The 27,543-nt window shown below is 42.0% G+C and overlaps 1 protein-coding gene across 4 annotated transcripts in view; it reads left to right on the top strand.

Moving 5' to 3' along the window:
* STARD13 (StAR related lipid transfer domain containing 13) overlaps nucleotides 1-27,543 on the top strand; it is a 310,401-nt gene that overhangs the window by 135,388 nt on the left and 147,470 nt on the right. For 3 of the 4 annotated variants that reach the window (XM_065051591.1, XM_021286176.2, XM_065051599.1), the window contains one exon: nucleotides 977-1,010. In XM_065051591.1, coding sequence (XP_064907663.1) covers nucleotides 977-1,010 — 34 coding nt within the window. Of the gene's footprint in view, nucleotides 1-976; nucleotides 1,011-25,347; nucleotides 25,711-27,543 lie in introns of those variants that run through there. The other variant, XM_065051611.1, reaches the window with a different exon arrangement.

Raw genomic sequence — 27,543 nt, 5'->3', positions numbered from 1 at the left:
CAGAGGCAATATTGACTGAGGAGATAACGGAGTACTTGGTGCATTTGATAGAAAGGCTCAGATGGTTGTCCATATGGGGACGAGCGGGTAACAAGAACAGGGAGTGTGTCACTGCAAGGTGCAGGAGTGGCTGCCTTCTCAGCTGGCTGCAGACTGGGCACTTCACACCTGTGAGTTCACTGGTGACTGGAGGAATCAGCTCAGCCTTCTGTTTAATTAAAAAAAAAAAATAGGTGCAGTTTCACCCATTATGGTAGTTTCATTTGCAGGACTGCATTGCTGGGAGAGTTGATGGGCCTATCACATGAAAGGAGAATGGGTGATATGCATTTAATCTCTGGCAACAACCTTCTGATTTGGGTACTGGAAGCTATTAAAGAGGAAAATAAGGGACCAAGAGGTGCATCCAAGTATGGTGTTAATGGAAGCACTTTCAGTTATGATGGCAGACCAGATGCAGGGAGATTAAAACTATGAAGAACACAAAAAGTCAGTTTGGCCACATTCCTCTGACAGAGGGACCCTCTCCTGGTCACAGATGAATAAGCACCATCATTCTGAGCTGCTGCAGCCACAGTGTCCTCCATTTCCCAGCTCTTGGTACAGCTGCCCACACATCTTGCTGGCATCCTGCTTGCTCCCTGAGACCCAGCAGCACCATAAGACACTTTCAGGGATGTTCCAGTGTGCTGGATCTCATGTGTCCTTGCAGCACGTGCTCTGCTTGTGCCAGAGACTGCTCCTAAGCTCAGTCCCTGCAAGGCAGGTGAACGGGTTTGGGAATGGGCAACAGGCTCGTTTTGTTAGGAAACAAAACTAGGCATTCCCCATGATTCCTATTGACGAGGTCTGGCTTTTATACCCTGTGTGAGGTGGTGATGGTGATTAAGAATGACACATATTCTCATCCTGAAATGTCAAACTGATTTGAAGGAAAAAACATTTATAATCATTAAACAAAATTTATTTCTTACAGGTGCTGTTTCAGAGGCTGTGTAAGGAAGAAGCAGGTAAGACACTGCATTACTTTCTCAAAAGTTTTTTGTTGTAGACATGTATGCATTGATGGAGATCGCACAAGAACCTCTGCTATTCTGAGCTTTAGTTATTTAGTGCAGTTGCTATTATCACTTCCATGCTGTTACTCATGACATAGTGGTGTAGGATTTACATGGTCCTTAGGAAAGCGGGTAATTCAGCAACTTTTGACTTACACCTTGCAAGGTGAGTTCTGAAATAACGGATAAAACCAAGTATTTGTTATTGGTGTCAGAGTGGGACTCAAGGTGTTGCCGTGGCGCTGGCGGGTGTAGTGAGGCACGGTGAGGTGTTCCTGAGTGTGTTTTCTGGCTCAGGACTCTCATACCCTCCAAGGCTGCTGAAGAGGCTCATTACAGAGGCACATTGTCCAAAGAATTTAATTCCCTCGCCCCCAGGCCTCATCCCCAGTGGCAGAATCACAGTGACCGAATCACTCTTTAGCCTGAGGTCACTAGCCTGTTAATACCATTGTCAATGTTAACAGCATTGGTGAGTTTGACTATTCTGGGGAAATTATTTAATCACAAGCGATGTTCTGCAAGGTACCAAGGTCAGAGCAGGAATGGATACCCTGAGCCCCACGTACATTTGCATCCCAGGAGCTAAGGAAAGGTTTGGATAGACAGATACATACACAGAGATCCTGATTCAGCAAGATACTTAACACGCAATTAAACCCGTATTTGACAAAACCAATTCATTGCAACAGGGAGCAAGCAACTGTTTGGATGATTTGCTTAATTGAGGGTAAATGTCCTTATTAAATTGTAATGAAGCACAATTAAGAAATACAGAGAAAATAGACTGCTTCCCAGAACAGGGGTTTCTGGAATTTAGTAACAGCCCCACAGTTTTGCAGAAAAAAAAATGCCCCCAAAGTCTAAGTGAATCCTCATTCCCACAAAAGCCTTTGCCAACTAGAAATATTTCCGTCATAAAACAACTGACCTCTGGAGTCACCCATTACTGACTGCTTTTTCTCTTTTGTTAGTCAATATGTATGCAGTGTCTGTCAGTTAAAATGAAAACAATTGGATGCCGTTCTTGTAATTATCCCTCTGACCCTAGATGACTTAGCATCTTTTTGTTTGGCCTGAAGGACTAGTTTAAGCCAGTTTGCTAAGGCAGAGTTTTCTTCCTCCTCAGAGCAGCATCTGTCTCTGCTCTAAATTGCATCCTCGGTTCTTTCCAAGGGCCACCTTAACTCTGTTACAAGCAGATGAATGAAGCCTTTTTGCAGCCAATGTCACTGATTCAATGGCTCTGCTGGCAAACGTGCTGACTTAGCAAAACGCCAGAAACCCTGGCCTGGAAAACTCAGGTCTCCATCTGCAGTTTCACCCTTGTGGTCACCATCGGGTCAACAAAACATGAAGGTGGTTGAGCAAAATACAAGTATTTTCATTCAAGTTCTGTGCACATTTGCTTTTTCTGCTTTATGAGTTGTATGTGTATTTATTTCATTATGATATTTGCCAATGAAACATATGCCTGTGCTTTTCCAAAGCTAAAAAATCCCATCAATTTTGAGATCGATTTAACAATTGGTTTTGTTGTTTCCATTGCTTAGATCAAAACCTCTTGCTTCGTAAAGAAAAGGAAAACGGAGCAATGCCACATAAATTTTACATAAAACCGATTATTTTAGCAGTGCTCCAGATTTTCACTATGATTAATATTTGAATTGGTTTAGTTTTATAATAGCATTAATTTTGTCACAGAAAGACAGATACTGTTTAGCACACATCTTTACAGTAGAACATGATGGTTGAAAGTTTGCAGGTATGAAAGAAGGACAGATCATTTCCTGACACAGTTTGGTCACTGAGGGGGAACTTTAGTCAAGGAAATCTGGCGTATGATAGAGCTGGTAATAAATTTATCATTAAAATACTCGTGGCAGAAAATGCCCATTTCTTCAAATTGAACCATTTTACAGTAAAAAGTTAGCATCCATTAATTAATATTTCAAATCATTTCTGTAAAATAGTATGAACGTCTTGACATGAGATGATCTAAGAGTTTTCAGAGTGAGAAGTTTTGAGTTTTATTTGGCTTTCAAACTTCTGGCTTTGGAATTTGTTATGTTAAAGCATTTAAAAAAATAGAGAAAACATAATTTAAATTTTAAAAATGGCCAAATCTTTGTCTGAGGGACTGGGTTCCTTCTATACTTGCAGTTCCTAAACATTTCTGATATTTTCCCTACTTTCTGAATAAGATTTTTTTTTCTGTTTTGCAATTTGTCACAATAAGAATGCCTGTGCTGCCCACATTGGCTGTGTACAGAACACAGAACTCTTCTGCTCAAGTTCATTTTTCTGCACCACTTTCCTCTTGTGTTATCACTTCTTATTCTTCCTCATTCCCTTTTCTCATTTCTTCTTCTGACCTCTTTCTTGGGAAAAGCTCTCTCAAACTAGAGCTCTTGAGGCCCAAAAGAGTCATTTCCCAGAGCAGTGGTGGGTGGTCATGGGGCAGCACCGTGCCCTCCCCACCATACAGCACCAACTGTTTTGGCTGGAGGTGGCCCCTCTAACCCCAGTCCAGCAGGAGCCGGGGATGCACCGGGCAGCTCAGAGCTGCTGCAGCCAGGAGCTGGGCATCCTGCAGCCCTTTCCCCAGGGCTGGGCTGTCTTTGGCTTCTAGTCGTTCTCCATATAAACTGTATTTCTGTGTGAGAGGAGTTAAAAAAAAATCCATGCCCTTTGACTTTATTTTTTTTTTTTTTAAACAAATAAATGCAATATTTTGAGGCTTCAGTTCCCTGGATTTGCAGTGAGTGCCTTGCAATGTGTTAAGCAGAATACCTGGAATTTGTCTTAAGCAAAGCTGCAGCTGCTCAGCCACCCTGGGGGAACCTCCTTTGCAGCAGCAGTATTGCTGGCAGTGTTGCTGCATGCTAGCCAGGCCTAGGGTTGTTATTTCCCGAAGTAACCACACTGGTACTGGTGCATGCACTGGCAATAATGATGTTCTGACCATTAAAAAAATTGTGCATTAGGAAAAAATAGCAAATAGTGGTAAGATGTGACTCTGGAGGCATGAATTTATTCTTTTCTGGTTTTGTTTGTTTGTTTGTTTTTTGTTTCTCTGGTGTCATGGTTTCTTTGGTTGGTTGGTTTGGTTTTGACATTGGGTTTGGTTTGGTTTGGTTTGGTTTGGTTTGGTTTGGTTTTCAACAGTAGCAGTGTGCTGCATGGGCTGGTGGCTTCCTGAGGGTCAGGGACAGGCGTGAGAACAGGGTCAGACATGAACCTGGGGACGGGGACATGCTGAAACTGGGGTGGCTTGTCAGCCTGCAGGTCATGCCCAGCTCTGGGTCCCATGGCCAGGCAGGGCTGTGGCTGAGCTGGAGGCAAGCCTGGCTGCAGCCTCGAAGGGCTGGGCCGAAGTGGGGCTCCAGAAAGACTTGGAAATTTGTATCTCTATATAATTGCATGCTACTAAGTAAATATTAGGAGTTAGAAGTTAGTTGCAAATGTAATGTCACCCACACCCTTTAAGATGTGGTTAACAAAGTGTGAGGGACAGTTGCAACAAGAGACAATGTGCACTTTGGAGTGGAAAAGCTGGTTTTCATGTAGACAGTCTTACCCTTGGTGTGTATGTTAGCAAGTTGTCCTTTGGCTTTGTGTGGAAGCGGTAGACAGGAAGATGATTCATACTTGTACTCATTGTACATGATGGCATGAATAAGTAAATGTTATGAATATGTAAAAAATTATCCCATTCTGTGACTTCATCAAGATCTGTGAAAATGCCAGCTTCATACACTGAGCCCTACTTTCTTTCAGAATGAACGTGGCTGTCCTGGTGGTAACTGTGGCTCCCACCCTTAAACCACATTCCTGCTGTCATCAACAGATGGTGTCATTAATAGGACTGCCCCAGTCGCCTCACTATGCAATAGAGCACTCTGTTCAAAATCATCCATGTCAATGATTTTTTTCTCATATTACCAGGTACATAACACAAAAGCAAATCTGCACCACCTATCTCTATTCTGGACTTGTAACCCAGGACATCCTAATTGCCTGGTGTGGTACTGCAGAGAACACCTTGCTTAGTTGCTCCTCTTGCCATCGGCTTGCTGCTGGGTTTTTAGATAGCACATAACACTATTAAAACCCAGCTGACTGACACTATGCATCCATACTACCTCCTAGTATATCTTTTAGTAAAAATTATTCTGTTCAGCTTGAGCGTTCTAGCTACCTAATGTGTTTTAAAGTTGACACCACATAGCTAAGGATGACTAACACAGAGCACACTTCATCACGGGCAGGGGAAATGAGCTTTTACTTTGCTGACAAAAAATCTTAAGTCATATTAAAAGCTGACACATTCTCTACTTTAGTCGTATGTATGAAACACTAAATATAGCAGCCTGCTGGTGTATTTGCTGATGCATGGTAATGCAGTCTGTAGCAGAACAGCAATGGGTTGGCAAGGAAGATGGTGCACTGCAGTAATACAATAAAATCCTCATGTCACCTTGGCTGTTTCAGAAGTACTCCGTGGAAAATTGTGTAGCCTTGACTGATATATTACAAAATTCAAACAGAGGCAGTTGTGGTCCTCAGGCTTTAACAAACAGCCTGGCACAGTGTTATTTGTCCAGGCACAATGCTAATTGACTTCAAGGAGAGGTCTCCATAGCATAAGAAACCAGAACTGTGCTATATAGCAGCTGTATATGAACAACTGCCAACTAAGGGCCTTATTCTGGCAACTGAGAGGGAACTGCAACTCTATCTGGCCCTTGTTAGAAACTGCAGGAGCTTGATTCATCACAAAATCAAACTCATGTACAGTCCTACTGACTACATATTTTTCTATTTCCTTGGTCATATAATGCTTTATGCTATTTTTTATATTTAATGAGGAGTTACGGGCTGATCACATGGTGAACAGGGAAGTGGACATGGCTCACAGAACCATAACCTGTTCTGGGATTTTCCTCTTGCTCATGGAGAGATGGAGAAAATGACTTCCATCATCCTTGCACTTGCTCTGGATGCTGGACAAGTGTGGTGGAGGTGCAGCTGAGCCTGTGTCCTTGAGCTCCCTTGTCCCATCCTCTGCAGGAGAGAGCAGCAGTTGGGTTGGATGTTCTGCAGTCTCTCCCTAGGTAGTACTCATGTCTCATGCTGTCATTACTCCAGCTACTAGAGTTTACCCAATGTGAGAATCTGACCTTAAGTAACTGGGGAAAATAAAACATCCTCATCCAATGATCCCATGCATTTCCTAGGAAACAGAGTGGGGTCACTTTGACATGTTTCCGACACAGAGATGCTTACTTTGGATTAAAAAAAGAACAGGCCATTTTCCTCAGCCAGTGGTATAGTGAAAGTGAACTAGTGAATAAGCCCAGCTCTTTGGTAGCCCTGGCCTGTTGACTAGTTAAGCTCTGTATTGCTCAAATTAGAAGTAGGCAGAGTTGCTGCTTGTCCTGCAGTCAGTGCATCAGAGGGACCTTTCATTTGGCTCCTGTTCTAACTTCTGTGTGGTGCCAGTTTGGCTTCCAAAATTAGGCAGTGAGATTGCCTCTTCCTGCCTATATGTTCTTTTCATAATCAGAAATGATAGAACAAACCCCCTCTTTGTTTTTCTGAAAAGGCAAATCTTTGCTACTCAGCTCATACTGATGCACTGGAGTAGCTGAGGGCAAACTGTGATCCTCATTTCTCAAAAGCAAGAGGAAAATGAGAACCCTTACTATATATATCTCAGGATATTGCTGTTTCTGGAAAAAAAAAAAAAAAAGGCTGACAATTAAAAACATTTATTTTTACCTTTTTTGTAAATTATAGACAAAAGCTTGATCTGTTAAGGAATACTCTCAATTTTATACAAGAAACTTCTGAAACAATGAAGCAGTAACGTTTAAAGACACTTTATTCACATATTAATGACATTCTAAATATCTTCCTCTATTTCCTACTCCATAGTTCTTTCTGTAACTTTGATTTTTAGTCAATATTTTTAATAAGAAATAGAAATATTGAAAATAGTAGAGCTGAAAAATGTTAAAAATATTGTCTAGTCAGTAATTGTACAACATATAGATGGTTTCAGAATGAAGAATATGCACATTTTTCCTAATTCATTTTTGTTCACAGCTCTCTTCTCTTAGGGAGAGCTGAACACTAAACAGCTGATAGATGAGCTTGGGTTTGTAACTGTTCTTGAGATGTGACAGGAACCTTGCTGTAAAAGGTGTTGTGTTGCAAATTAATAAATTGCTCTAAAATTTAGCCTCTCTTGGAATTAGGGGGTGTCAGTTTACAGCAACTAAGGTCAGACATGGAGCCATAGGATCCTTGAGTCATTTTTTCTATGACTGAACAAATGTCTGGCAAAGGTTGTGGACAAACAGTCATATTCAGCTCCATTGCATCTGAGAAACCAACTTTTTTGAAATTGGGGTTCTCCAAGTGTTGTGTCAGAGGGCACATTTTTGCATTTAACATTTATTCCAAAGGTAACAAATGCCTAGAAATTTTTTACTGAATAATAAAAACATCAAATGTAGCTGTTTTCTGTTTCAATTAGAACTTTCTCTCAGACCTCTGTGATAGCCACAATGCAAGCTATTTTATTTCCTGGGCAAGGTATAACTTCAAAAGTTTGAAAGTCAAACATTTTAAAGTATGCAAGCAGCAAAATAAATCTTTAGTGTTTTATAATGCTAAGCATTACAGCTCTGCGAGAGACACACGCACGGAAGGATAAGCTATATAGTAGAAGGCTTTTGTTTTCACAGAAATCATTTCTAATTGGTAGCAGTTCCAGCAATTTTAGTGTTCCCCATTAGAAAGCATTTCCCTCATGTAACAATTATCTAGGTTCAATTTCTGCTATTTAAATATTCAGGATCAACTCCTAAGAATTAACTTTTGAGTTTTTGTGCTGTGTCAGAGTGACACATAGTTCTTCACTGAAAGGCTGAGGACACAAGTCAGATTCTGTGCCTTTTCTTTGTTTGCAAGCCAGGCAGGCAAACACAGAGGAATGCTTCTGGCTGGAACATATGCTTAATGTAAGTTATTTGAGGCAATAAAGCTATTGAATGAAGCAGCCAGCTTCTGACCTTTTGCAACATTGGACCTTTTGTGGGACCATAGTCAGACCATGCCACTGTTTAATGCTGTTGAACAACCTGCCATGGTGCAATCTCTGCTCAGAGGAGATGGCCATGGCACAAAAGGACACAGCGTCTGTGTAACTGGGACTGGCTGTGGTTGACAACACCAGTTCTCACTTCCGTGAGCACCAGAATGATTAAACCCTTTGCTCTTGCTCATCTTAGGGTTGAATGCAGGATCTCTAGGCATGAGCCTCAACACCTTGCAGTTGAGTAATAACCACGTTAACTTGAAGGAAGTCATCACTGCGCAAGCCTCTCCCTAAATATAATGGGACCACTAGAGGAGGACAAAGAGCTGTGCAGTGTGAATGTCAACTGCAGGGGCACCTTCCTGAGAAACGGGAGAGTTGCTTTAGCAAGCTTGTCAACTGAAAACCATTCAGTCTCTGCCCTTCCTGTTCTCTGTATTAGATTCCATTCAGGCCAGCAAGTTACTATGACAGAAATGCACATAGATACACTGGTATTTATCGAGCACTCAGCACAAGGCAAAAATAATTATTAATTTCCACCATACTGTCAAGCCACAGCTGAAGTACAGCAATAGGAGGAGAGCAGAGCTGCATTCAAACGCCCAAGACATGCCAAAGCCATCCCATGTGTAATTCCATCGCATATAATGGCATTTGTCAGTTGTGATTTTGGCTCTGTGTCTTCATGGAGGCAGAGTAATAAGAAAGGCAATTTCAAGAAAACAGATGGCCAAAAGGTTGCTTTATATATGGGTATTATTAAGTGGATCTGAAATTGCTATTCCAGCCTTGGTGAAATGTTGGCTCTTGACATGGGGTCTGAGAAGGCAATGGCTTTAGGCTTTTATTTGATACTTGTTTATGTTAGATACACACCTACCCTGGAATTTTTCATGATTTCCAAAGACACTGTTATATAAGGCTAGTATGTATGTCAGGACAATTTGTTTTAAAGCAGGACAATTTTTTCCCTGGTGTAATCTTGTGAAAACTAGTGGTTTTACATCAGAGTTGACTTAAGCCCTAATTCAATGACGGTTTAAAATTAAACAATACGATGTCAAGAAGTTGCTCAGCACACTCTGTTCAAGGCATAGGTCTGCCTGATTAGCATGCAGGTTTTCAGCATTAGCTGCAAATTTATGAATAGCAAGGACAGACGGTGACATGTGCAATGTTTGAAATTTGTTTTGGATGACTTCTACATGGAAATGTAAAAGTAAACACTGAATTTACTTTTAAGCAAAGTTCATTAAAAATTCATTTATTACATGAACTACACCTGATAATATTTTTTAATGACTTGAACAGTTACAGTCATCATTGTATATAGCTTAGTAGTAACTGCTGTTTTCTAGAATTCTTAGCTTAACAGGGTTGTAAGTATTTCTCCTGACTTTAAATTAAATCCTTATTGGAATATATAATTACATATGATATGTAACTCACACTAAGATAACATTTACTAGTGAGAAATCTTGCTTTTAGAAGCCTGGAAAACGCATATGTGTAACTATCACTGAAGTTATTAGATTGGTTGAATGGTTTTCAAGTCCATCATTATCAATTTATTTTAAGATTGCTTCAATTCTGAGGTGTAAACTGATTCTAGCGTAGAATATTGCAGGTTTATTCTACAGAATATTAAAGATTCCTCCTCTGTAGAACCTGATTCTGTGCCAACGGCAGTCACTGGCAGCTTGATGGGGTAGGATTTGTCTCTTAATCATGCATTTCTAACTGTATAGGAAATTATCTGTAAAGAAAAAAAATACCTTCCACTTTTCTCAGCATTTCAGAATCAAACAACTCCTCTAAGTATCTGAGGTAATGAGAAGCTCAACAACATTATATTTCATAAAATGTGTATAGTTCTTTTAGCAAGGTCTAAAAACTGCAGCTTACTTGGATTGCTAATTAATTCATTTATTATTTTTAAGTTGTTTGTACTGAGGTAGTGACAGTGGGTCTCAGGCCTGGAGCCTGAGCACCTTTTGAGCAGCTTTTGAGCACCTTTTTGAGCACCATACAGGCAGGGTGGGAGTCCTTCCCTCACAAGCCATACAGCCTTATGTTATCATCGATGTTTTTCGTACAAGAAGGTGACTGTTAAAACATTTACATTTGTTTCTAATTCACCATTCAAATAATTTGTCAAGTGCTTATTTTTGTGCATGTTCGTCCACGGGCTGATTGGTGTCCAGGTTATGGTTCCCGTCCTGCCAGGTGCTCCTTGCTGTGCCCTTTGTCCCTGCAGAGCTTGGCATGGGGAGGACCTCACGTGAGCACTGGAGTTATGTGGAGAGCTTCTGTTTCTGCTCATGCCAGGGCTCTCATCTGAGCCTCATCTCAGCCAGCAGCAGGTGTAGGCTTCCCAGTATAGAAAAATCAGAGAACGAGTGGCTAGGGCCCAGGGTGCTGGTGGTCCACCCCTGTCAAAGAAGGATCTGGGGTGCAGAAATAAGAGGGAAAGATTTAGAGAATTGTTTCTGCTGTGCCTGCTTCCCAAAGCAGTGGAGAGGGAATATGAAAGGGAAAAATTGCAACATCCCATGACTGACTAGCCATCCTTGCAGCCTCTCCCAGCAGTAGTTGCCTTCATATCCATGTCAGGCATCCATCAGGAAAAAACACTAGTTTGCACTTCAAGGGTCTTTTAGCAGACAAAGCTGGCACAAAGCCATAGGTACCCTGGTATCACTGGCAGACTGCTGATTTTGGCATCTGTTTGTTGTATAAATATATACTACATTAAATTTTTCACAGTCTTTATTTTCTTGTCTGCTCACCAACATATTGTCAAAATCTTCAATTTACAGCTGTTTGGACTCTCATTTGGTAACAAAAATGTACAATGAGTTTCCAAAGTTAAACTAAACTTCTTCTCATATATATTTTCACCTGTTTATAAGACAGAAAGAACTGATGCAGTACACTCTATTGCTGGATGATATGTTGGAGAACTCAAAATATTCAGCAACTCAATTTAAAGTACACCGTTTCATTTGTTGCTTTTGTTGCTATGCTCCTCTTCTATGGCCCCATATGCTTGGAAATTTTTTAAGCATAACAGCAACCATATAAGGATGATATCCAGAGTACTAAGCTACATGTAGGTAAGTAATTGAGAGTATGCAGAAGTATATGAGATTGCCTCTAACTTGCTATGATGAGCATATGGAACATTGGTGTCAGTATAGTATATTGTGCTTCCTTAGGTCTTGATTGACCCTGTGTCTTATGAACACTGGGAAGGAAATACCTTTAATCTTGAAGTGTTTGTTTGCAATAGCTACGCTTCATTCTTACACAACACAATTTGGATGAGCACATATAATTCATTTCCGGTGGTTTTGTTCCCTTGGGTTTGATCCTTCTTTTACCCAAGTCTGTGGCAAACTGTCCTTGACAATGTCAACAGAGGCCAAGTGAAGTGATGAAGTACTGAAGTTCTGTTGCGTAGGGCTGTGGGGTTGTGGAGTATGCATTGCTGTCCTGTGGAAACCACAAAGCCACCTCTGTCTACAGTGTTAGGCTCATTTCGTCACTACCCTTTTAGATGTTACAGAAAAGCAGCTCCTGTTTTTTGGCAGGAAACACTCCCCCACACCCACTTTAGACTCTTTTCTTCTCTTTGCCTCCTCTTCTGTGTGCAAAAACTTTGTCAAGAAAGCGCATTTGTTTGAGCCAGGAACAGAGACAGCTGATATTCAGCTAGTTATTTTGATTGCCTGGCTGGTAGGGGTTGGGGGAACAGATAATGTCAAGATTTCCTCTGCATTCCAGATCTGTTTTCCTCCTACGGTTAGCAGGCGGTGAGTGTGACTTTTCCCACTCAGCTTTTCCCACAGTCGGTAAGACTTATCTGACAACGGAGTTAGTGTCAACTGTCCAAAACCAACTAGGAGATATCTTCCTTTCACCACTCCTGTGCTGTTATTGCTTATCAATGTCACTCTCCAGCTTAAATGGCTGGTTAATTTACAGACATACTGAGACAAATTCAATTCTGTTGCAGCTCCATTGAGTTCAGTGGATACACTGGGAACGAGTTTGGCCGTAGGTGTCTGAAAAGCACAAGTGGTAGGAATGTGATACTAACAGAAGCAAGAGCAGTGCGACAGTCAAAACAAAAAGGAAGCCCTGAGCTTTGGCAGAATTCCCATTTCAGATTTCTGGAGTGTGATCCAACAAGGTGTTCATGTTTTACAGCTGGTGCTGCAAGAGAAAAGTTGTTATTCAACAACAAAACAATTCCAGTGTCTCCACATCAAAAGGTAGCCCATGTTAAAAAAGAACAAGAGGAGAAATAACTCATAGGATTTCAGAACACAAATTCTATTGAGAATCATGAGGACTGCGCTTTTGAATCTGTTAGAGGCTTTAAAACACTAGAGTGAAATTGAGAAATACTTGACCTGAGATTTTCAAATGAGCCTACAATGGTTAGATACTGAAATCCCATTAAAATTCCTCAGAAACGGGAAACGTAAGATGGAATTGAGCTTTACCTACACTTTAAAATGGATCTCTAAGTGTGTCTTCCGGCAATGGGGAGAGAGAGGCATTTTCAGAGTGTAACATCTTCCGCTGGAGCAAGTCCTCCTCCACAGGTCTGCTCTAGCACCTCTTCTAGGCAGCTGGTTTGGGGTGGAGCGAGTCACCCTCTGAGGGACATCCCTCTCCCTCCTGGCTTCCCACTGCCATCAGTTCTCTGCCTAAATTTCAAATAATAGGACTCTTATACCTACTGCTTTTGAAAAATTCTTGGGATTTCTGATTCACAGATTGAGTCAAAGTGAATGAAGTATAAACCCAAGCATTTTAAAACAATGTTTAATGCAATTAATTCAGTTAACCTGGACTAGCAGTGCAAACAGCCAACGTTGAATCACAGAATCACAGAATGTTAGGGATTGGAAGGGACCTCGAAAGATCATCTAGTCCAATCCCCCTGCCGGAGCAGGAATCCAGAGCACTTTGTCCATTGCTCTGCACACTTCTCTGTGCCGTGCACATATCCTATGTTCTGGTTTTGTCTCTTACAGTCTTCTATACTCCCCGATCTCTGATACTTTTCTCTCCATTTCCTTCTTTGCAAAATCCAGTTGTAGTTTTCCTCTTTACCGTTTCCTCTTAAATGCAGTGTCACATCACAGTCTGGTTACTCTTCTTCTGCTCAGGATGCCTTGCAGTCATCTTTTTTCCTTCTTTCTCTTCTTTCTGCCTCTCCTGGTGCCTCCACCCCATACCTCTATGTTCTCCAGGGCTTCTCAGTTCTCTTTGGTTCTCAGTGAAATAGACAAAGGGCTCTGCAAGCCCTCTAAAGCCATGCATGATGCTCCCTTTCTACCTTTGCCATCAAAACAATTTCTTGCTTTTCCTTCTGCTGGTTAATGGATTTATCATGAGTTATATTTCCTTGGCTGGCTGAGGATTAGCCAGCTTTCTGGGTAGTAAGAAGCAAGGTTTAAAAACAGACAACCAAAAGCTGAACTTCCAGATTCCTGTTTATGATTTTCAGAAAGGATTTCAGAAGTGGCTGATGACTGGAACCACTTCGGAAAATCCAACAGTGACTTAGGGTGTAAGACTTAGGGACATAGTTTTAAAAATCACTAATTTTTTGTGCCCAGGCAGAGTATTTCCAGAGTTAATGCCCAGATGCAAGTGCATTCTGTAGTCATCTTCGCATATATGACATGAAGCACTGTCAGAAATGAGCTAAAAGTGGAAGTGTTGGAATACACTCATCAGGTTCAGCTGTCCAAGGCAGCTAGAATGATACCCATATTTAAAGATGAAAAGAATTCATTGTGAGCAGCGGAAATAATTATAGCGTCCCATATTAATTAGCATATATGTTTCTGGGGGAAAAAAGAAAAAAATAAAAAAGGCAGGCTATAATATGTCCAGATTAGAATACAGATGTAGGATCCAGTATGACTCTGTAGAAGACAAGAGAAAAAGCTTTTGCACAGGAAAACAGGAAGAGATAGAATTTATCTAGGCTTTCCAAACTACTATTCCAGAGATTTTTCAAAACAGAGAGGAAATAACATGAGAAATCAGTGTGGGAAGGAAATTTTGGTTACAGAATGTACACTTTATAGAAGATTCAAAGACACTCAAATTAAACTTGGCAGTTTTCGGAATGACGAGAGACTAATAATAGGTTGGCTCAAAGATTTTTATTAGGACAAGTATCATTTAAAGCTTCATTATCTTGACAAGTAAGTGAACAGATGGCAAAATCTGTAGCATACTCAAGATTTCCTGGGGTACTAAAGATTAGAATGATTTCTGAGAAGCAAATTCAAATCACCGAAGCGAGGTGCTTTGACAACCTGAGAGCAGACGGGATTTCAATTTACCTGAGTGTGAGGTGATGCTCAGGAGTGATCTGAAGCATTCACTGATACTGCATACTTAATGAACTGTTACCAGTTCAGAAAAATACCTAGGCAACATTATGGACAGCTTAATTAAAACAGCTCCATGAAAACAGCTGTTCAATTTGCAGCACTAGTTGTGAAAGCAAATAAAATGCTAATTTATATGAACCATAAAGAACGACATTGCTGTTATTATAATGTCATCATATAAATTCAGGAACTATATCACAGTGACATCCAGCATTGTCAACATTACGAAACTGTCTACAAAAAGAAACATTCAGAGAAATCGATGAAGGATGATATGCAGGGAAGATACAATCATTTTACTTAACTAATGAAAAATGTTGCAGCACTAAATTCCTACTCACCGTTAAGCCATAGGAATTTCCAATGATCCCAAGATACAGAATATATAGCACCCTCATGTGCTGGAACCTGTTCCCCCAATTAACAAGGATCATCAAATCAGCAAGAAACTGAGGGCTTTATGTTCACTTATTCTTAAGCCTGATGGCAGTGAGCAGGGAAAGGGAAGTACACTCACTGGGGCAATTTTTTCAGTGAAGCACATGGGAATTTTTACAATTACTTCAGTAAGTTAAGAATTTCACTGTTAATGTGTGATTGTCACTAGCATTTGGTCTAAATTGTGGTTTGTTTGTTTGTTTTTAAAGAATTATTAGACCAGTTCTTATAGGAGGGGAGGCTGTCCCTTGTGATTATTAAGAAGACCTTGAGATTCATCAATTCTGCATTAAAAGAGTAGTTTATACCTGTACAAAGTACAGTAAGAGCCTACCATTACTTTCCAGTAGTACGTACAACCCACTTTGCCTTTCTGCTGCCCAGATATAAAAGATAGATATAGGACAGGAGGGAGGAGGATAAATCCAAATCTATTTAAGTCCTAAAGGAGGATAATGTTTTCCAGATGAAGTACTTTTCCTTATGACTTGACTGACGGCAAGGAACTACTATAGATCACTGCACAACCACTTAGCAACATTTCAGAAGAGAAATTGGAAATAACCTCCAATTTGAGGCATAAGAAGACTAGGTTTTGGATTTCAGACTTACTTCTTACCCTTTTTTTCCTCTTTAGCGGTGAAACTGTGTATCTGATAATTTTGATCAAATTGACATCAAGGATTACTTAGTATAAATATTCTCTGTCAGGTGAATTAACAGATCTTCTGTCTCAAAAACTAATACTACATAAGACCCTGCGGAGTTTTAATCCCTTTAGCACCTGCTCGTCAAGCTATTTACATGGGGTTTTGTAATGTAAATGATTAAAAAAAATTCCCTGAAATGTAGAACAAACCCAGGTAATTACTACTGAGCAGATTTATGTCAGCACACAATGATGAAAAGCTGTTGAAGCGAGTGTGCGTGACAGTAGTGTAAGTAAACAATATGAGCAACATCAGTCTCTGCAGCACTTTGACATCCTCCGTAGGAACTGATTTCACTAGAAACCATTGCAATGCTGAAAATGAACTTTGGAACCAGCAAGACGTACAAGCAAAATAACAGCCTTTTCTTGCCTTCTCAAATAGTCCTGAATGCGTATCTTCTTCACTTGCATGGCACTTAATTGAAGTCAAGGGGAATTGTGTATGTGATGTCAAAAAGGTGTCTCTTAATAGGAGGAGTAGGGCCAGCTTGACTAGAGTGCTCCAAGGGAGTACAAGGGGGAGGTGAAGCCCGCTCTTTTCTCTCTGGAATCAACTTTTCAAGTAATACTAGGTTTAAAAAACATGGCCCTTTCTAGAAAGTGAGAGGTGGCGTTATCAGTAGAGAGCAGGGGCTGTGACCTCTGCTGTCACTCTGGTCACATCCCTGTACCCAGCAGCAGGCGATGGGGAAACAGCTCCTCGAGCTCTCTGCACCTTTGATACGCTGGGCCAGCCACAGAGCAGTCCCTGCTGTCACCTTTCTTGGGAATTAACTTGTAACAAGTACGGCTTTCAATCTCAAAAGAGAAAAGAAAAATATCTTAGTATTTTCTAACTTTCTCCCATGGTGTTTGATGTTACTATTTATATAACAGTAATGCAATGTCACTGTTGAAAAACAGTTATGTGAAAAGCAAATGTGTGCATAGCATAGATTTTTGCCTCTTGCATGCTGAGGTTTGAGTCTGTTTGGAAGACCACAAAGAATTATGTTTTATATCATGGACTACTTAATTTCTCACGGTTAAAGTTTTTTATATAGGCTATAGTTACGCAGTAGCATATAAGTATTCTCATAAAGTCTGCTGCCTACTATGCAGTGACACCTTATAGCTTACCTCTCTGTGCACATGTGTAGTATAGTCCACATAAAAATATAACGCAGCTTTGTTTCCAAGATACTAAACCTTGAATCACATTATACGATTATGCAAACCCCTCAACCTACGTGCAAAAGGCAGGAAGAATGTAAGCAAAACTAAAGTGAAGAAGCTACAAATTTGGTGTCCCAAGAATTTTTTGGATTTGCAGTTCACAGCTGTGCTTTTATCTACCTGACTGTGTGAAGCCATGACTGAAGCAATATTGGACTCCTTTTGATAAGGGCAATACGACAGGCCTGTTCGTGTTTCAACCAAAAAAAGTAAAACTCTCAGCGACTCACAGTAAACGGTTCCCTGCCCAGCTCTAAGAACTGAAACTGTTGCTGCTGACTTGTTAATATAACACAGACATCGACATTTCCTGGTTACTGTAAACACTGAAATGCTTTTGGAGTTAATGGAATACAGGTGCTGCCTGACGCTACCAAAATGTTCTCACGGAAACAGAGACATTTTTGGAGAGAAAGAGCTGCAGATCCACCTCGCCCAGCCCCTTCTTCACAGCGTGAATATCCTGCTTCTCAGTGGGAACACCCAGATATGTTAAATGTCATGAAACCAGCATTCTTCCTGAGCTTAAGCTCCTTTATACCAGCAGGAGCAGCCGTACCACTTATCCTGCTGGAGCAAAGAGTTCTGCAGTGCCAGAGCTGGTGATGGAGTGGGCTTAGGCAGGCACTGGGAAGCCTTCCCAGCACGGCTGTGGGAAATGGCGCCTACAGTCAAATCCCCACCAGCCTTCCCTTCGAACGAGACTCAGACAATGCTGCGAACAGCCAGTTGGCCCTACTTTACTGGGGAAGCAAGAAGAAATTTAAAATCAGCCTTAATGATTCAAGATCCTGTCGAACTGTTTAGGTTAATAGGTCTTGGCTTGGGCCTCAGCCAAATTTTGATTCTGGTCATTATAATCTGCCCACCTGAAATTCTATCCCCTATTGCAACTGGCCACAACATTCTTTATTTCCAGTCCAAAAACACTGGTAGCATTGCGTTTTTATTCTATTAAATATATACATATATTTAAATCTGTTAAAGAAGTTAAAATAGTAGCTGTGTGACCAGTAATGAAGGAAGCTCTGAAAATATCCATAACTTGCAACATATTGGTACTTGGTAATAGGCTCCCACCAGTCAGTGGCCTGATTACTAGGAAAGTGTGTGCACTTGAGTTGTTGTGTATCTGAAGGAAGTTCTTACTCTTATAAATAAATCGGTTTGGGGAACAATTCTGTTGCATTGTTGTTAGAACCTGTTGTCAAGATTGATCATGTTTTCCTGTGTAATGCAGGAGAGTTATAAAAAAAAGAACAGACTCCCAGGTCTCTGAACCAATATCCAGATACAGCGTGTGCTAAATTGCCACTGACTGCTGCAAGGCTTTTTTACACAAACGTTCCAATTATTTCTACTGTGATGGTAATAACAGTTGGAAGTTTGGAAAAAAAAAATCTTGGTTTAGACAAGGTCCCAATACAATATTAAGGAAACGAGCACTTTGAGAGCAAAGAAAGATGTAGTTTGGAATAATATCTTTTTGTCGAGCAACTAAAAAGAAGGGGGGAAATCAGACACCAGAAGCTGAAATGAGAAGAACAGGGGCAATATTCTGTGCTGAGACATTTCTTGTTTCAACAAAGCTCCTCACTTTTTCAAAGGCATTAATCACCTCAAAATTTCAAGCTCTGCTCCAGTAAAAAAACCGCTCTAACTACACACCTAAAATGTCTTCCATTTTTCCAGTTGCTTAATCAGTGAAGTATTGGCCATTTCTACAGTGATGGGCTTTGCCCAGCCCAAGCTTTCATATCTGCACCATACTATGTTTTAAAGATGTCCGCAGAGCACCTTACAAAAGGAAATGAAAGTTTATTGGTGCTTGGTTTGTTTTGTTCATTCATCTCCTCTGCTATCTGAGAAATGTGCAAGGGCTTTTGTGGCTGCGGTTCTTCAGAATTTCAGCTGATGTATCAGCTTTGCTGTCTGCTGTTTGATAGAAGCGTTCTGTTTACTGAGAGAGTAATCCATCCAATGGTCATTTGTGCCACAGTTACCTGCCCATCCTCTTCTTCACCATTCTCACAGAACAGACCATCCTCCTACCTGTCACACAGGGCCTTTACTGGGAGGAGTTCATCATTCTCCTGTGATAACTTAGGCTGAGTTAAGGAGACAAGGTAAGAGATGTAGAGGGCTTATTAAAAAATAATCTGCAAGAGCCAGATACAACCAGGATGTGACATGGAGAAAAAAGTCCAAGTTAAGCTGGCCAGAATGTGAAAATGCTGCTTCATGGTAAAATTGGGAAAATTGAAAAAAAAAAAAAAACAACTAATTTTCTCATTTTTTATTCTGTAAGAAATTTTTTTTTTTTATTGGTCAGGAGTTATCCAGCCGAAAATTCATGGTTGCGCTAGGAAAAACTTTTATCCCATGTTTGCCGTCTCATCTTTATTCTTACCCTGCCTTGATAAACACAACCTGGTCTATTTCAGAGCATTGCAAATGCAAATACTCTGACAGTTCTCTGCTGTCACTTCTCATTGCAGTTCGTCCTGCCTTTATGTTGCCCCAAGTGGAGGCTACTTGGCTTAAGGCTGAAGACCCTTCCCTATCTACCATTTGTTCGGTATTAAAAGCTTGACTCCCACAGCCTATCTACGGGATGCAAGTTTTTGTTGTCTACTCATTGCATTTTCAAATGCACATTTGGATGTTTTCTCTAAAATTGTCCCTCATGTTTGGGACTTGGTCCTCTGAATATATAAAGATACCATTTTAACCTCCTTGGAGGCTCTCTTGCTAACTTGCTTTGTATCAGTGCCTCCAAAAACTAATTTTGGTGTGTGAGCACCCATAGTTCCAATGCTGGCCAGTATTGTTTTATTGTTCCCTTGCACTCCACCCTTCCTACCCCAATTGGCTCTTCACTGGTGTCTTGTTTTATATTTAGTTTGTTAGCTCCTGAGGGCAAAGATTGTACTTTTGCTCCATCCAGTTTCTAAGAGCTTTGATAATACAGTTTATTATTAATAATAAATTACCATCCTCTGTCCTATAAACAGAATAAAAGCTTGATTCCCCCATCCCCTTCATACCAGTTTTAGTAAGGGAGAGGGAGCACAATCAAACAGCAGATACTTTGTTCCTGTAGTCTGTAGCTGGGCATACTTAGAGCCTTTTCACAGTGAATACTGCAAGAAGTCCCATTTATTTCAGCATTAATCACTGTGAACAAAAATGAAAGAATTTGGCCCCAACTAATGTAAGCCAGCAGTGCTCTGCTGCTGGCAAAGTGCAGAGTGAACCTTTCCCAGAGCTTCAGAAAGCTGAGATGGAGAAGGATGGACAGACAGGTGCCAATCTCTTGATAAACCTGGAAAGAGTGAAACTGTTTTGTAACTGATCCTCATTAAAGCTACCTTAAAATTATGATAATTTGCATAGATAAAAAACAAGCAAGGAGAGAGCGCCAGGGAACAAGCTGAACACTTTGTCCTCATTCACAGTTTTTTTATTTTTCTCTATCCAAAATATTTGCTTGTTTACTTAGATGTCAAAGAGGACACCTACTCATATGCCCTTGCTACTTTTCACATAACTTCATCCATGGAATCAGAATTAGCATGTGATTCACTGCAGTCTGTTATTAGGAAAACAAGCAATGAAAAACCTCAGATCTTTTCTTCCCTTCCAGTGGTAACCCAGATTTACAACATCACATCCAGGACATTTAGTCTGTGATAGAAAGCATATTCCAGAGCTCTAGGACCCCAAATAGATAAAGATCATTGCCAAAGTTATAAATATTACTTGATGTATTTATATCTATGCTGTCTGAAGTGCTATTTGAAGCTACAAAAGCACAGCAACACCATTCTGAGTATAATAAACTTGAAGAAGCTTCACTATTTTACAGTCAGTTCCTGAAGAATTAGATGTATTATAACATTTGCTATTGCACTGATTAACATCAGACTGCGTCAGAGATCCTGTAGCACTAATTTATTTTCTATTTTGCCATAGTATTGTTTTTTAAGATATACAAGTGTAAGGACCTTGTGTCCACTAAACAGCATGCAGTAACCAAGATTATTGCACTCTTCTCACATTTTCCCCTGCAAAGACGTATCGTGTTTTGTTCTTCTACTACCACACAAATATTTTGAAGTGGTTCAACTAACAAAAAATTGTGACTCACCATAACTAAGGGCTAGAAGAAAAGAAATTGTACTTTTATGGTCATCTTTCATTAGTTTACAAATGGCAAACCAACACGTAGTCTTCTTTCCTTAGGCCTGATTCTTTTCTTACCAGGTGCATGGGAGTTTTTTTCACTTATTAGGACTAGATCAGGCTGTATAATGGAATCTGTAACAAATTAAAAACACACTGCTAATTAGAGGCCAGATTATTATGTAGTATCAATTAACTTGGTGTTTAATTACCATGGTGATTGGGAGGAACTATAAATTGTGAAATATATAATTAGAACATCAGACTTCTGTGCCACGATGGCTTCAGAGCATGGGTGTAATTAGCTTAGATTTTTCCCACCATTTTCTGTGCTTGCAAGATTCTAAGACAGGCAAATAGCACTTTCATTCCTGCCAATATTCTGCCATCAATGAGAAAAGACAAATACCATAGTTCAGCCTTTTTAAGGCAACTGGGAATTTCCTCCTTTCTGTTCATCATATACAGTGTTTTTATTGCAATTACTCTGAACGAAAACCTTTTGCCATGACTAGTATCAAGCAGGAGGGCTGCTGTTTCTGTGGAAAATGTGCTTTCCTTTGTTTTTTTTCCTCCCAGAAATGTTACCCATCTTGTTCAGAATGTGAAAATGTTTCAAGATGTAGACAAGAGCACTGATCAGTTGGCTACTCAGGCACTTAACCAGCAGATGAAAATGTGTGGAGTGAGGCCAGAACTTTACCTAGTCATACTTTCTACCATCCTAAAAGGAAGTGGAACATCTTTGTCATGTGAATGATCCCTAACACATAGCTTTCTTCAAGCAGGTTGTGCTACACAACTCTTATTGCTACTAGTAGGTGTACTGCATCAAAAATATGTGTGTTGATAACTTGACATCTGAACAGCTGACTACGATTAAAGGCATAAAATAGGCATAAGCCAGTTGCTGCATGAGATATTTTCTCATTACTCAATAGCACTGTTTTCTTTGGGGAGAAAATTACTGTATCTGATCTTGCTGCTGGATTTAGTTTTCCACAATAAAGTACCTGAAATTAGTAAGATTTTTGTCAGTGCCTGCCATGGAGTTTGGTCTAGGCTTGCCAGTTCAGTTCTGCTGCCGATTATGAAATAGAGCCGTATCACTGAAGTTTATCTTAGTAACCTGCGGTGAGATAATGTGATATTAGCAATTGCTAGTATCTCATTCTTAATTAGCTGCTTTCAGGAAACCTGGAAGTCTAAGGACATTTTTTTGATAAAGTAACACCTTCAGAAATTGTATGGAAGGGAAGAGAATATCTTTTGTTGTATTGCTATGTTCTGGGCATTACACAAAACAGCTGAAGAAAGGGAGATGTATCTTCCAGACAGGCTGGACACATCTGGAAGGTGCATTCAAGTGTGGCTGCCAGAAGAGTACTATTGAAGGTTACAGTAGTGGCTGACACAGGCTGGTGTTTGTGGGTAGTGACACAGCAGTATGATGCAAAACCTTCAAAACTGATGTTATGATTTCATGTCTAGACTGTGTGTCACTGCTGATCTTTACAGGGCAGCTGAGTACAATATCAGAAATGAATTTGTCATCTCTGCCTGGTTCCTAGCAGACAGGAGCCCATGGCAGAAAACAAGCATCGTAAGTCTTATGTACCAATGATGGCTGTGTTGGTAGGGGATTAAATAGTGAGGAAGAGGTCAGAGGCAGATTTACAGGGCAGAGGAGCTGATTGTAGGAACTGTAATCTTCTCTTCTCCCATTAGCATCAGCAGGTGTTTGCTCTGGATCATGAGATGTGGGAGTATTTACATAATTATGCTGTCCCCCTTCCAGGTGCTGGATGCATCTGTCCCTGGAAGGTGTTCCTTTTCTTATGAGGGTTTGTCCAGTCATTTGGAGGACACTAGCTGGAATTGCAGGAGGAGGAGTGACATATGATCTTCACAAGTTCTGGGGCAAGCACATCATTTCCCCTATATCAGAAAGAGTAGCTTAAGATGAACCTTTTAAGAACAGGAACAATGGAAAGGAAATTAACATCAGAGAATAAGCAGAACATGTTATTAAAACTGGTGGTAAAATGGAATACAGCTGTTTGCTTGCTTTTAGGCTGTATAGGTATTGCTGGCATTGCAGCTACAGTTTTAATTTAAACAAGATAAGGATATAATAAAATTCTAGAATAGTTTGGGTTAGAAGGGACCTTTAAAGGTCATCTATATATATATATAGGCCGATATATATCAAACTTTACCTTAGTCATGCTTTCTGCCATCCTAAGAGGAAGAAAAACATCTTTGGCCTGTGAATGATTCCTAACACATACCTTTCTTAAAGCAGGTTGTGTATCACAGCCTTTATTGTAACTGCTACTACTAGGTATAATACATCAAATACATATATGTATATCTTGATACATCCAAAAAATATATATTTTTATATATATATATACATATATATATACATATATATATATGTATATATATATATATAACTTGATAATATTTAACATGACTGCTTTACCAGGGTATTCAGCTGTTTCATAGAATCATAGAATCATTTCAGTTGGAAGAGACCCTTAGGATCATCCGGTCCAACCATAACCTAACCTAACTCTGGCACTAAACCATGTGCCTAAGAACCTCGTCTAAACACCTTTTACACACCTTCAGGGATGGTGACTCTACCACTTCCCTGGGCAGCCTGTTCCAGTGCCTGACAACCCTTTCTGTGAAGAATTTTTTTCCTAATATCCAATCTAAACCTCCCCTGATGCAACTTGAGGCCATTTCCTCTTGTCTTATCACCTGGGAAAAGAGACCAACACCCTCCATGCTACAACCTCCTTTCAGGTAGTTGTAGACAGCAATAAGGTCTCCCCTCAGCCTCCTTTTCTCCAGGCTAAACAGCCCCAGTTCCCTCAGCTGCTCCTCATCAGACTTGTGCTCCAGGCCCCTCACCAGCTTCATCGCCTCCTCTGCACTCTCTCTAGTATTTCAATGTCCTTCTTACAATGAGGGGCCCAAAACTGAACACAGGATTCAAGGTGGGGCATCACCAGTGATGAGTGCAGTGGCACAATCACTTCTCTAGTCCTGCTGGCCACACTAGTCCTGATACAAGCCAGGATGCTGTTGGACTTTTTGGCCACCTGAGACACTGCTGGCTCACGTTCATCTGGCTGTCAATCAACACCCCCACGTCCCCTTCTGCCAGGCATAGCCCTCACTTTCAGGAACATGAGGCTCTTCATTGCACATCATGGATACTCTGCAAAAAGAGTAAGCAATAAGTAATGGTTTGTCACTAAATGGAACGAAGCCCCTGTTGTCTTTCTCAGCTATCAGCCTCTCTGCTGCCAGTCTTGCTGGGAACCATCAGTTCCACAGGTGGCTAGGATAGGGAAGGGGCCACTTTTGCAACAGTATTTCCCAGATCACAGAGGAAGCAGAGCCCCAAAATTGGTTTCCTAAACAGCATAAGAGCCCTGATGTTGCTCACTGGCTCCTCTAGGGATGGAGGAGTCGTGATTCTTTTTAGTCTGTAAATGTATGCAAAAAGTGGCAAGTAATTTTGAAATCTTTTAGGGGTGGAAGAGCTTGTTGGAGAAGAAACGATGATGCAGGGAGGTGGAAGGTAAATGGGAAAGATAAAAGTGGGAAAGAAGTGGGAGAGGCTGTGTTGCAAGGACTGTGGCTTGAGCTCGGTTGAAAAGTTGATAAACAGAGACCTCGGAAAAAACAGTTTTCTTTTGGCAAAAGTTGCGGTGTGGGTGAAGCACCTATGACAGCTTCCCGAGAAAAGGGCAGCCCGCTGTGAGCCACGTTTTCTGTCACCTCGTGTTGGGTGACCTGGCCCTGGAGCAGCAGACGCCGGCTCTTTGCAGCGGGGCTCTCCAGAGCGGGGCGGCGGGGCTGCCGTGGCGGCAGGGGCTCCCGGTCGCTGTCCAGGAGCACGAAGCCGGGCCGGCGCCGCTGGTCCCGGGCGAGCCGAGGCGGGCAGCGGGGGTGGCCGGGGAGCGCTCGACCGGACCGTTCCCAAATGAAGGGTCACAGGCACAAGCTGGGGCACAAAATTTAGGCGCGGGACCGCGAGGCATTCGGTGGCCCGGGGCTGCTGGTGCTGCCTGAGCCCGAGGGGCGCGGGGTCCCGGAGGGCGGGGGCGGCCGGATCCCGCAGGGGCTGAGGCACGGAGGGAGGGAAAGAGGGAGAAGGGCGGCGAGGCGCCGGTCGCGGGACGGGGCGCTGGGGGAGGCTGGCGGCGACGCTGCTGCCTCGGGGGCCGGGGCGGGGGCGGGCGGCGTGTCGGGCGGCGCTCAGGTGAAGGGGCCGCCCGCCCGGAGCGGCGGTGACGCGGACTGCGGCGCGGCGAGGCTGCCCCGCGGCCCCATGTGGCCGCCGCCGCCCGTCCCCGGCGAGGGGAGCGGCCGCCGGCGCTGAGCGGGGCTGCCCGGGGCAGCATGCGGAACTGCCGAGGATGAGCAGCCAGCGCCGCCCCGCCAAGGCGCAGCTCCGGAGGTCGCTGAGCGAGCAGCTGCGGGACTCCACCGCCAAAGCCTGGGACTTGCTCTGGAGGAACGTCCGGGAGCGGCGGCTTGCAGGTCAGTCCCGCCGCGCTGCGGCTGCCGCTACCTGCCTGCGGCCGCCTGAGGGGAGAGCCCGGGGGACGTCCCGGCCCCGGCGGTGCAGAGGGCTCCGTGCTGCGAGGGGACGCCCCGGGGGACGGCCGGGGCGCCTGGGGGGCACCTGCCCCGCTGCCTCCGCTGCGCCGGAGCGCGGAGACCTCGGGGCTGCAGCCGTGGCGGGACCGGGAGCTCCCGGGCACCGCCTCGGCTGTCGGCACGGGTGCCGCTGGCAGGGGCCGGGCAGGTCGCGCTGCAGGGCGAGATCCGGGGTGCAGACAGGTCAGAACCACCCCAGCCCCGTGCAGGCAGCACCTGCCCGAGTCCTGGAGGGCACGGAGGGGATGGTGCCACAAACAGCCGCGCTCAGGGCTAAATCTGGGGTAGCTCCACGTCGGAGGCACCTTTTGAGCATCTCAGAAATCAAAAGAGTTGACTTTGCCTCCGGGAAGCAGACTCACCTGCTTGTGTTTTCTAAGTTTTCTAAGTCATTTGCAGGTCCAGTTTGGTTCCTTGATAGGATTTGCATATGAGGAGGATAGGATTGCAACTCCCAAAGAAAAATTGTTTGTTTCATTTCAGGTGCTTTTGTAGCTTTAGGTCACCTAACTGCTCTGAAAAACCAGGCTCCTGCAGTCTTCCCATCCCCAGGTGGAGGCCAGAAGAACACAGAGCAAGGCAGCTGCTACAATAGGTCAGGTCACATTTAGAGCACTGCTGTCGCAGCAACGCATTCGCTTTACGCATGCAAACATACTGCTGATTTGTATTTGTAAAATACTTCATGAATTAAAAGATCTAGAGGGTACTTGCAAGTGCAAGGTAAAGTTATTATGCTGGAAAACAATACATCAAGATTTATGAGCAGAATCATGTATAATGAAGGCTAATTTGTAAAGCTGGATTTCTCTGTCACATCCTACAGCATTGTTAGGACTTTGGTGACCTTGCCTAGGGCACTGTGACATGCTGGTATTGTATAATATAGAGGTAAATAGTGTATAATATACATGTCTAAACTGTGTCTACAGCACATTAGTTCTTATGAACATAAAATAACAGATAAAAATTGCATGGTAATTTTTTTGAAAAACTCATCTAAAGTGGGTAGCTTCAGTAATGAATTACTAAATGAGCTAATTTTGTAGTGTTATTGTTACCCAAAATATTAATGTCTTTACATGTAATCTACTTATTCCTATATTAATAGCAGATGCCAGCAGACATTCAGCAAAGATACTGTTGGCTATTTTTTTTCTTTTTGGTCAAAGACAACTATTGCTTGATGGAGCAAAGGACCTGGGCAGACTGCCATGAAGCTGTAGCCAACTTCTTAAGGCAACTGAGTATTAAAATTGATGGAGTCAGACTTTTTATTTAAGGTGGATAGAATACTAATGTCCTGGGTTTATGCACTGCCATAATTTAAGTGCTATTCAGTGAGACACTGATACACATGCCCTTTAATTAAATGAATTATCTGACAACATAACAAAATGTGTACAAATAACATCTGTTGATTCCGGAGATGCTCTCTTGTTCAAATGCTTTTATGTCTCTTGGATTTTTGTTCTTGTTTTTATATTTATTTTCCCTCTAGCCCCTGTAGCTGCAGTGCATATTCCTATGTCTCTTCCTCCAGCTTTCATTAATGAGGAGGCAGGAAATTTAAACTGGTCTAAATGTGTCATTATTTGCTGGTTGCCAGACCAGCTTCTTCTCCATCCCAGTAAGGCAGATAGTTGTACAAGTTCCCTTGTTTTTCTCAAAGTTGACATTGTGGTTCAACCTTGACTGACAATCAGAGCAGCA

This window comes from Columba livia, chromosome 1 (assembly GCF_036013475.1).
Source record: "Columba livia isolate bColLiv1 breed racing homer chromosome 1, bColLiv1.pat.W.v2, whole genome shotgun sequence".
In the NCBI taxonomy this organism is placed as follows: domain Eukaryota; kingdom Metazoa; phylum Chordata; class Aves; order Columbiformes; family Columbidae; genus Columba; species Columba livia.
Note: the sequence above shows the minus strand (reverse complement) of the source record. Positions and strands in the feature narration are given on the sequence as shown.